This window comes from Lactuca sativa, chromosome 5, assembly GCF_002870075.4.
Source record: "Lactuca sativa cultivar Salinas chromosome 5, Lsat_Salinas_v11, whole genome shotgun sequence".
Lineage (NCBI taxonomy): Eukaryota > Viridiplantae > Streptophyta > Magnoliopsida > Asterales > Asteraceae > Lactuca > Lactuca sativa.
The window spans coordinates 105,268,735-105,281,293 of record NC_056627.2 but is presented as its reverse complement, the minus strand read 5'-3'; the positions used below and the strand labels follow the sequence as shown (position 1 = coordinate 105,281,293).

The window sequence follows — 12,559 nt, the reverse complement described above, 5'->3', positions numbered from 1 at the left end:
TGCATGTCCACACAACACCCATCTTTACTAGATCTAGTATTAGAAACTCTTTTGGAGTGGGGGGAGAAAGGGGGGGGGGTGATGGACCTTTTCTAAATAAGGGCTTATTAGTTATGATATTATGGTATTTAACCTTATTTGGACCTAGGGTTTGGGATTTTGATATTTAGAGAGGTTCTAATGGATAAAGTTGGAAAATTTATCCTTTTAGACCATCTTTCATACCAGATTTGAGCTTTAGAACTCTTGTAATCAAGGAAAATGGTTTAAGCCATTAAGTTGTTGGAAACCCAATGCCCACGGAGTGACCTTTAGCCACTACGGTTTGACGACTAGGAAATGCCCGTCTGTCGATCGTATTATGGCCACGACATGGCCAAGGAAGGCCACAGTATGGCGGTTGACTAAAGATAACAGTGACCATTGACTATTGACTTGAGTTGACATTTAGTCAAACTCTTAGTTTCAGAAGAAGAGTTGAGGGTATACCTTGTGTAATTGTATAGGTGGTGCATAGCCTCAATATTTCTTGAAGTGAGAGAAGTAACAACTGAGCATCGACTGGGAGGTAAGTCTCTTCATTATACATGCGGGGGTCAAAGCCACTAATATCAACCCACTAGATTATGTTTGTAAGATGATAGTTGTCTTTGTGACGGTTGCTGATATGTCTGTATGTTCTTGTTGTCTTTGTGACTCTTGTTGTTTTGACTGTATGCTTAGATGTAGCGGTGAAATAGATGCGTATCGGTTGAAAGATACCGATGGAGTTGAAATAGACTCGGGGTGAAATAGACCCGTACTGGTTGAAAGATATCGAAGTAGTTGAAATAGACTTAGGGTGAAATAGACCTGTATCGAATGAAATATACCGAAGGAGTTGAAATAAACTCAGGGGTGAAATAGACCTAGTGTAGCTTCGTATTCTTATGTATGTTTTATTATGGGGTATTTTGAGGAAACTCACTAAGCTTTGTGCTTACAGTTTTATGTTTATGGTTTCAGGTACTTTTGGTTCGAAAGGACGTGCCAGGCATGATCGCATTGTATCCACTAGTGGTCTGCATTCTATGACCCTATTTTGTATTCTGATGATTGTATGACATGTTCTATACTCTGATTGGATTTTTATAATAATGAATGATTATGTGTCTAACTGAAAAGAAATTTTTTCACTAATAATTTTTGGGACATTACAATATTGTTGTGATGTATATGAGAAAAATATAATCGAGACTGTGTTGGTCACTCCTCTAATGAACGATAAGAGTAAAGACACATCAAATGCACATAATGACTTGATAAATCTAAATATACGATGTAGTAAATGGTTGCAAAGAAGGGGTGACGAGTTAACTAAACCCCATACAAGATACTCATTCAAGAAACTTAGCTGAAAACTCTTTTGTCAATTTATAAAAGATGTTAAACTGCCAGATAGGTTTGGATCTAACATCGGTAAGAAAGTGGTAAATAATGATACTAATATTATTGGGCTAAAATGTCATAACTTGACATTTCTTAGAAAATCTTTATTTACGTCGGTTGACAAATATAAACTTCTTATTAATAATTGGATGAAAAATATTCAAACATAATATGTGTTTATAGAAAAAATTTCATTGCAGAGTGTTCCTTGAAGACAACAATTTCTTTTTATTAGAAATACTCAAGTAAAAACTTGTTCTAGATATACGGTGCACATTAGTATAGTTCCACATCACTCCTTTATATTGTCTAACATGAATCTGCAGCAATTTCGTTTGCGGGATGTTCTTTGAAGATGTAACAATTTCTTTTTATCAAAAACTTTTGAGTTTAAACTATTTATGTGATTCGTCATCACTAGAAATAGAATAATTTTGTCATTAGAAGTTCACAAAATTTCCTTATTTCTCTATAATATTAAAAAATTAGTCGAAGGATTGTGTATTCTGACCCTTCTCGCCTATTTAGTTTTTGAAGACAAACTCATTAATATCTGTTATGAATTATTATTTAGTGAATGACTATTGGATTCTCTGTATTTCCCATTACTCTCCATAATTAGTAAACATTATAGCAAATATTATTATGAGTTTTATGAGTATAGTTATGCACCACTATAATGGGCATTCATATCATACATCACCTTTCATCTTCTTTGTCTAGTATAAATAGTGAATATTATGTATTGTAAAGTTTGATGATTTCATCACAAATGTTGCAATAAAAGTTCTCTTTATTCTCATGTCTTTCTTTATCTATAATGTATCTTGTTATTTGATCATATTTTATAACACGTTATCAGCACAACTCTACCATAGAGTTCTAACTCTTTATCGTTCTTGTTATTTTCAGGTATCTATTTTTTATAATTTCATATGTACAATGATTACATATTATTTTATGAAATTTATTAACTAAGAATTCCTTAAGATACAAGTCTTTATTTTGATTAGTATTTTCACTATGGAAATCTATGTTATGCTAGAGAAAACTTTCTCTACTTTCCATGCCACTAACATGCTCTTGCAACAGCAATATCGTGAGAAAGATTTAAAAAAGAATTTGAATTAATCTCTTGTCTTCTTGTGGCTAAATAAAAAAAATAAGTTATTGATGAAAAATCACCAATCAATCCCGACCAGTTCTAGTGCATTCCCGGAAGTGAATGCAACATCATATAATCATAATAGTCATGGGTCTAACCGAGGTCGTGGCGGTTATCATAATTATTATAAAAATAACAAGATTACAAGTAACCACCAGAAGTTCGAAAATAGCAAAAATCCGCATCCTAATGATAAAGTGGTGAAGGAAAAAAAGTTAAAAATGTATGTCACTGATGTGGAATGACCGATCATTAGTCTTGTACATGCCGCTTACCAAAGCAATTTGTTGATATTTATCAAACTTATCTAAAATCTAAAGAAAAATAAAATATCAAAACAAATTTTATTCAAAGTGATATTCATGAAGATCAACCAGAAATGACACATTTGGATGTTGTCGATTTTCTTGTCTACCTAGAAGGGACAAGTGGTGATATGGATGGTGATTGATCAGAATAATGTGTAGTTTTGTTTCATGTCATTTATTATGTTTTTATGTCATATTCATATTGTGAGAAATAATGCCATCACAATCTTATCAATGAAATAAAATATGAATTTATTTCTCTAAGTCGAATGTTTCTTATGTTGTATTTATTTATTGAAAAGAAATATGGATATTCGCAAAAGAAATAATGAATATATATTTCTTGTAGACAATGCAATAACACATAACATTTTTTATAATGAAAAGTATTTTGCTTACTTATCAATTAGAGAAGCAAATGTTAATATAATAACAGGTAATGCAAAAATGATTGAAGGCTCCGAAAGAGCGAATATAATATTACAACAAGGGACACTAATTACAAATTAGTGATGCATTATTTTCGTTTAAATCACCAAGATTGAAGGCTCCGGAAGAGCGAATATGATATTACCATAACTATCAATAATTAGAACTGGTGATGCATTATTTTATTAAAATCACCAAGAAATTTATTAAGTTTTAAGGATATTCGGTCTAACGGATATCCTATTGAAACAACTAATGATGGTAATAAAAATTATCTCAACATTACAAAAATGATATCGGATAAGAAAAGTTTTTTTGGAAAAATTACCAGTATTGTCCTCCGGATTGTACTATAAAAATATTACAATGATTCATGCTATTGAAAATAAAAAAGGTATGATATTACCTTCATAGTTTGGCATGACCGGTTGGGCCATCCCGGATCAATTATGGTATGTAGAATAAATGAAACTTCAAGTGGTCATTCCTTGAGAAATCAGAAGATTTTTCAAGATAATGAATTGTCTTGTGTTGCATGCTCTCAAGGAAAATTAATTTCCAGTCCATCATTGAACAAAGTTGGGTATGAAAGTCTTAGTTTCTTACGAAGAATTCAAGAGGATATATATGGACTAATTCATCCAACACCATGTGGACCATTTAGATATTTTATGGTTTTAATTGACGAGTCAACTAGATGGTCACATGTGTGCTTGTTGTCTAGTTGTAATTTGGTTTTTGCAAGATTACTTGCATAAATAATCAGCCTAAGGGCACATTTTCCTGATTACCCAATTATGAAAATTTGACTTGACAATGTTGGAGAATTTACATCATAAGCTTTTAATGATTATTGCATGTCGATTAGGATAACTATTGAACATCATGTTGCATATGTTCGTACACAAAATGGTTTAGCTAAGTCGTTAATCAAATACCTTTAATTAATTGCAAGACCATTACTAATGCATTATAAACTTCCTAATCAACATAAGGGCATGAAATTTTACATGCAACATCACTTATATGCATAATGCCAACTAGTTATCCTGATTTCTCCCCTATTCAACTGGTTTGCGGTTAGGATCCAAATATTTACCATCCAAGGATGTTTGGATGTACAATTTATGTACCCATTTCTCCACCTCACTTCACAAAAATGGGTCCTCAAGAAGAATGATAATTTATGTTGGATATGAATCTCCATCTATAGTAAAATATTTAAAATCATCAATTGGAGATTTATTTACAGCTATATTTGATGATTATTATTTTGAAGAATCATACTTTCCAACATTAGGGGGAGAAATAAAGAAGCTGGAAAAAAAATTTCTTGAAAGGAATTGTCACTTTTAGTTTTAGATCATCGTTCAAGTCAATGTGAACTTGAAATAAAAAAGATAATTCATGTACAAAATGTGGCAAATCAATTGCTAGAAGCATTTACTGACCCTAAGTGAGTAAAAAAGTCTCATTTACTAGCTATACATACTCCAGTAAGAATTGATATCCCAGAAGAAAAAAAATACAACTGCAAATGAATCTTAGGCACGCCTGAAACGTGGAAGATTAGCCGGTTCCAAAGATAAAAATTCTCGAAAATGAAATGGAAAGATGAAATAAATAAAGAGTTTAATTCTCTTACCCAACGAAAAGTTTTTGGACCTATAGTTCGTACACCAAACAGAATAAGAACAGTGGGACACGAATGGGTATTTGTGCGCAAAAGAAACGAGAAAAATGAAGTTGTGAGATATAAAGCAATATTTCTTGCATAAGGTTTTACCCAAAGGCCCGAAATTGATTATGAAGAAACGTATTATCCGGTAGTTGATGCAAATACATTCAGTTATTTTATAAGTTTAACAACATACGCAAAACTAGAGATGTGTCTAATGGATGTATTTATCGTCTATTTATATGGTTCACTTGAAAATGATATTTATATGAAAATCACAGAAGGGTTTAAGGTGCCAGAAGCACAAATTTCTTATTCTCATGAAGTATATTTGGTAAAATTAAATAAATCTTTGTATAGATTGAAACAATCTGGGTGTATGTGCTTCATTTGTTTTAGTACATTTCTGTTGAAAGAGTGCTACAAAAATGATCCATTAAGCCCATGTGTATTCATAAAAAGATCCAGACAAGAATTTATCATAATTGATGTTATTGTAGATGATTTGAACATAATTGGAACTCCTAAAGAATTGGAAAAGGTCATTTCTTGTTTGAAAGAAATTGTTGAAATGAATGATCTTGCTAAGATGAAATTCTATTTGGGTCTTCAAATTAAGCACTCAAAAATGGAGTTTTTGTACATTAATATCTAGAAAATGTGCTAAAAAGGTTTTATATGAATAACTCACATCTATGAGTAACCCGAAGGTGGTAAGGCACTTAGATGCCAAAAGGACCAATTTCAACATTATAAAAAAACATGAAAATCTTCTTGTTCCCGAAGAACTATATCTTAGTGCTAGTGGTGCACTAATATATCTTATTATTAATACAAGACCTGATAAATCTTTTGCTGTAAACTTATTAGCAAGATATAGTTCTTGTCCAACAAGAAGATATTGGAATAGAGTCAAACACATTCTTTGATATCTTCAAGATGCTGGATATTTATCTGATCCACACAAAGCTCGATCCCAAAACAGGTTATTTATTCACTTGTGGAGGTAACGTAATTACTTGTCATTTTGTTAAACAAACTTTAGTTGCTACTTATTGTAACCATGCAGAGATAATAGCAGTTTATAAGGCAAGTCATCAATGTATTTCGTTAAGAAATTTAACTCAATACATTTGCAAGAATTATGGTCTAACTTCTAACAGGGATGTTCCAACCATAGTATATGAAGATAATACAACTTGTATAGCTCCATTCAAGGAAGGATTTATCAAAAGAGACAGACTCAAGCATATATCACCAAAGTTTTTTTCACTCATGATCTTCAAAAAGAGTGGTGCATCAACATCTAGAAAATCCAATCCAGTAACAACTTTCCTGATTGGTTTAGTAAAGCACTTCCTACATCGAAATTTGAAAAGATGGTATGAAACATTGCTATGCGGTGCTTCACAAAAATCATGTGATGTGCTAATCAGGAGGAATTGGAAACATATTATACTCTTTTCCTTAGCTATGTTTTTCCTACTGGGTTTTCTTAGCAAGGTTTTTAACGAGACAATTGTTTCCAATATCTATTATTAATCATGTACTCTTTTTCCTTAATAAACGATTTTTCCCATGAGGTTTTACCGATTAAGGTTTTAACGAGGCATAATACAATCGTCATTCAAGGGGGAGTGTTATGAATTATTATTTAATGAAAGACTACTGGATTCTCCGTATTCCTCATTACTCTCCATAATTAGTGAACATTATATGAAACAATATTATGAGTTTTATGAGTGTAGTTATGCACCACTATAATGAGCATTCATATCATACATCACCTTTCATCTTCTTTGTTGGAATATTATGTATTGTAAAGTTTGATTCATTACAAATATTGGAATACAGTTCTCTTTATTCTCATGTCTTTCTTTATCTATAAGATATCTTGTTTTTTATCATATTTTTATAACAATATCCTGTTTTTTTGTTGATTTTTCCGTTTCCTGCATTATTTATTAAATACTCATACAAGTTCGTAACACTTTTTTTTTCTTGAAAACTATCACCAATTTTCCCATATGGCCGACTCAATGTGTCCATACTAGTTAATGATAAACAAATAATTTAAAGGGGGTTCCAGCTCCGGGTTCTTATCTTGGAAAATTTATGTGAATCCAAAGAAATCATGATCTTAATAAATAAGTTGTGGGTAGGAGTTGTTTCAAATATTATAATGGAACTACAAAATATATAGTGGGTACGAGTTATTACATCCATTCACTAGTCTCTTTTGAATAAAAGAACTAAGAAAACCCACTTTAGACATGAACCAGCACTTAAAAGTGTATATTAAACAACTACTACAAGTCTACAACTTTTGGGTTTCAAGTAAAAATAAAAATAAAAGTGAAAATAAACTCTAAATCCTAACCGTCTAAATTTAGTTGATATCTAACATATTAAAACCTATATAGACCGGTTAGTTTTTTTCTTCATTTACTGAAGTACACCGAAAATTGGGGTTCTTTTAAATATAAAATTCAAAACTGTTCGTGGTTGGATTTTTCGATTTTTTTCATTTGGTTTTGCTTTTTCTATATGGGTCGAGAAAATTCATCTAGGTGATAGCAATATTTGAATACAAGATCTGTGGTGATCTGATCTTTATCTATTTGGAAACCTTCTATGTTTATTATTTTGCAGGATTTATTAGATAAACATAATGGTAATTAAAGATTTCAAGATCCTCAAACCATATTTAATTTGCACTAGATATTCAATCACAAGTGCTAGTTGGGGTCGGTTGATTTTGTGGACTATTATAATAGATTTTGGGTTACCGCCAACTATATATATGGACAGACCACAACATTATTCTTAGACACCAAAGAACATACAAACTACATTCCAAACATACAAAAATGGAGGCACTAAAAGCTCTTCACTGTGAATTGAAGATTATGAATACTAAAAACATCCAAGCTACCAACTCCAGTGGTTACTTCTTTGTTAGATGCTATCTTTCTGCTGGAAACAACAAAAGGGTTCGTTTAGATAGCCGAGAAGTATCTCCAAACAAAGAATTTTCTATGAACGAATCATTCTCCTTGGACTGCATCGGGACGAAGCAATCCATGGACATGATCATTCACGGAACAATTGTCTTGGAGCTTCGTTGGAGGAGTAATACAGCAGCCATGTTTAGAGGGTCTCAACTAGTTGGAAGAACTGAACTGTCCTGGAGAGATGTTTTTGAGTCGCCTAACATGCAAATGGAGAGATGGGTGATCCTGAAATCCAAGAAAAAAGACGTGAAAGCACCTTCTGTTCGTATGGCTATGAAGATTGAAACACCTTTTCGTTGTGGAGTAGATTTGATAGAAAGAAAGAGGAAGAACAAATGGGATGAAAGATGTGGGTGCTGCCATAGTGATTGCAGTCAGAATACATGTCTTGATGGTGAGCTTTTTGCCATAGGAGCTGCTTTGGAAGCTTTCTAGAGAGATTTCTTGTTAGTATATTTGTAATTGGAGTAGGTGTTTCTTTCTTCATTTTTTGCCTCGGCTGCGTGAAAATCACCAGACAAATTATTATAGTGAATTAAAAATATATCCCGAAATCATTTGATTTAAACTTTTATTGCTTGTTTATTAATGCATTTCTTAGTGATCTTGACCGTATAAACATCACAGTTGAACATCCAGATTGATCAAATTTCAAATACATTGTTTACAATAAAGTATATTTAAGCTGCTATCACTGATGACTCAGTTGAGGCTTTTTAATAAGTTATACACAGGATTTAATTAAGGAGATACTAATATATGAATAAAATTATGCCCACTTTATAAATCACTTAGATGATCATATGGTTATTTAATAGCATTCGATAGATCTATCAGAATCTATACCATAATATGAAACTGGAGTGGACTCTTTTTAATCATTTATTTTTAGAGTTAATTTCTGGATAAGTTAGTTTTTTTGCTGTAAAATCTTATTGTTCAAAGTTACTTATGTTCATAAAATACCATTTCTATAATAGTTTTAGCATTACTTTATGGGAAAAAAAAAAAGAATTTGTTATATTTTATAGCAATAAAAAAAAATAAAAAAAAAACATCACACATTTATTATAACAATTTTTTTTACCGAGCCAATTGGGTCGAAGTAGTGAAATTTTAATGACGTACAATCGAACATAAAACTGTTATATGCCTTGTTTTAAACCTTTTCGGTTTATTGTTTAAATATTTAACTAGATTATTACCCGCGTTAAACGCGGGGAACGCATAAAAAAACATAGAAACGTCTACAGATATTGCATAAGCGAACGATTAAATATAGGCGAATGATTAAGAACATTAATATCGTTAAGAGAATCAAGAGAACCAAAAAAAATTATCAAATATACTTTCTGTGATGCCACTACTTCAAGTATGATCGTTGGATGACCATGATCACCTCGAGAAAATTGCATTGACCATCGTATGAGGTAAGACAATTTTCCCATGCCCAATGTAGACAATCGAAACTTCCTAACATTCCAGGAAATTCATGTACGCTAGCTAGCATGATGAGTTATTGAGATTGCAATTTGATGATGTCATTATGTGTAGGCTTACGTAAATATTTTGGCCAATAAAGTTGAATAATAGTTTTGCAAAAATAATGGAGACTAACTCGTACAATCCTAGCGGACATCCTAAAACTCTCGTCCAACGCATCCGGCATGATGTCATATTCTAATTGACGAAGTGCAACTATTCATTTTTGTAAAGGAGTGAAACCGGGTCTATCTCTACCATTGGAATGTTGTTGGAAAAAATCACACTCCCTCGTTAGATCTTCGACTATACGTTCGCACAAAGGTTTGAACATTCTGAAACGCCTTCGCAAGTAGTACCCTTGAAAAGTGGCATTCTCTTGAAAATAGTTTTGTATCAAGCGTTGGTTTGTTTCTTCATGATTTCTATAAATATATCTTCGAGTTCTTCGTTCAGCACTTCCGGTTGTGCTACTCCATGCAGCTTCGTATGTTTACTCCGCCAATTTAGCAGCAGCGACAACAATATCAAACATAACGGCAAATTCTTCAAAAGAATCGGAGGATGACATTGTCTAATATTTTTTAGAGGAAATGTAGTAGAAAGATAAAAAAAATTGTAAAGGTTCGAGGTTTAAATAGGAATGTTAAAAGGTTAAAAAGGAAAGAAAAAAACATTTTTTTTTTAAATCTGACCGTTCAACGGTTAATTGGAATGAAAATTGAAAGAAAAGAGCGCTCCTTTGGGGTACCATAGTGCGGCCTCCACGGCACCCCCACCAAGGTGGAGGAGCGATGTTTGTGATAATGTCTCAGAGTGGTTCGGCCTCTGTCGTAGCCACACCCCTTGGTCTTATCGTTAGGTAGTCAAAATCGGTTGAAGGTTTAATACATAACACAGATTCTCGAGTGTTTGAGTGTGTAATAATGTAAAAGGAAACATCAATTTTCAAAAGATTTTCATTTATACTTGAGTTTATATCATTTAAGTTAGTCAATGATCAGACTAAATAATATATTAATGCTAGTGATTTTAGTTGTGACAACCCGACACTTTTACACTGAGCAATCGATCCATATATCTATAATTCACTTGAATTTAGCATCTTTTAATAGTATATTAAGTCTGCGCTAGTGTTTTAGGCTTAATATATCATAGATATGGACCTTAGGAAGGATTAGGAAGGGTGTTGCATCACAAAATCAAGCCAAACACACCAAGAGGTGTGTGCGGCCGCACACTAGTGTGTGCGGCCAAGCCAGCCGCACACCCAGCAGCAAACCCCTCCAGCCTCACACACTCAACCCTATATAAAGTGGAGTACCCCCTTCTAATTCACTTTTGGCTGCATCCTTTCTCTCTCTAGAAAACCACCCAAGAACACATAGAAGGCTCCCAAAACGTGAAGAACACCATCATTTAGCTTGTCATAGAGGTAAAACACTTGAATCCAAGCCTCAAACTCATAATGTTTTGCATGTTCTTCATCCTATGAAGGAGTGCAGCCGCACACCTTTATCAGGTGGCCGCACACACTCCTAATACCCTCCAAAGTGAGAGTAAGGCCACAAAATCGACACATGGGATTCAAGCAAGGAGTGTACGGCCGCACACCCCTGTGTACGGCCGCACACACACCCTGTACAGCCGCACACTCTAGTGTGCAGCCTCACTCACAAGTCTGGCCGCATACCCCAATCGCAAACTTACCTTTATGTCCATACACACACCCTAATACTCATATTTGGCCTTAAACTGGCATAGATCATTGGGTATAGAACATGGGACACTTAGTCTTAGTGATCCCAAGCCCTTAGGTGGGATTTCCCATCATGTTTAGTCATAAAACACCTTAGCTCAAACTGATATATGTGTCACCATGTAATAAATAGGGGCTACGTACGTTCAGAGCATCCGCTGACACTCGACACTCATACGAATCGCATACTCGAACCCTACAATAAACTGTGAGTTCATACCCCCTTAATGAACCTTTTTCAATGTTTTTACATGTTTTAGGGGGGATACAAGTAAAATTCTACAACTTTTTATTACCAAATCATATGTGATTTACCAATTATCATCAAAAATGGATTTTCTACACTTTTAGCTGCTTACCAATAAAACTGATTTAGTTGACTATCAAATACATTCTTAAGATTTAAATTGTTGTTAAACTATTTTCAAAACTATGTTTAAACTACTTTTCTTTTCTTCTAAAAAATATCTACATTAATATATTTATATAAGTAAGACTTGAAGGACTTAGGACCGATAGCTCGCATTATTTCCTGTTCTTGTTTGATGTGGTCTTAAGGTATTTGTTGTCCGTCCGACTGTTGTTGATTTCTTAGTTATATATCATATATATTTGTGATAGATATGAAAGTTTTCATCTTACCCGTTTCTTTTGCTATTCAAAGGCATGAAATCATATGCTCTAGTTAACTATAATAGGTATAGTTAAGACTAGTGCTCGTTACCTCTACTACTACTATACTCACTAGAACTGCTATTATTACAAGTTAATACATGTCTAAGAAAACACTCTATGAACTATACAATAAGACTACTATACTATAATACAAGAGAATATACCAATTTAGAGTATAACACACTATCCCTCTATAAGACACTCTACCGCGCTTACACCATGTGACCAGGGCTTTCCGGAAGGAAGGCAACACAACACGTATAGATCTATACGGGGCAGACACTATTACATCCCGATTGTTAACTATAGTCCGAGCCGACTAGGCCTAGGGATGGCACTACATCACTGCACTACGCATGACCGGGAAGGTCGTCGGGTTCTTTATTATCATCCAGCCTGGTTACATGAGGGTTGCACCTTTATTTAAATTAATACACTAAGACTAAAGTCTAAGCTAACATCCCGAAGTAAGTAAGTATCTATTACTAATGGAAGTTTGCACCATTACTACTGCCAACATGCATAACTTTTCTTTATCTATGTTACTCACATGAGATTTATTACCATACTTTTACAATTGAAGGTTTTCAATGATAGTACCTACACACAACTCAAAGGATT

At 33.3% G+C, this 12,559-nt stretch overlaps 1 protein-coding gene across 1 annotated transcript; it reads left to right on the top strand.

Annotated features, from left to right (window-relative positions):
* The first annotated feature begins 7,878 nt into the window (after positions 1–7,878).
* Positions 7,879–8,457, top strand: LOC111915162 (uncharacterized). The gene has a single exon (XM_023910839.1). The coding sequence runs from the start codon at positions 7,879–7,881 to the stop codon at positions 8,455–8,457; it is 579 nt and encodes a 192-aa protein (XP_023766607.1).
* Positions 8,458–12,559: the final 4,102 nt, after the last annotated feature.

Excerpts from the sequence above, each read along its gene's own strand:
- LOC111915162 (XM_023910839.1), top strand. The coding sequence starts at position 7,879 with ATGGAGGCACTAAAAGCTCTTCACTGTGAATTGAAGATTATGAATACT.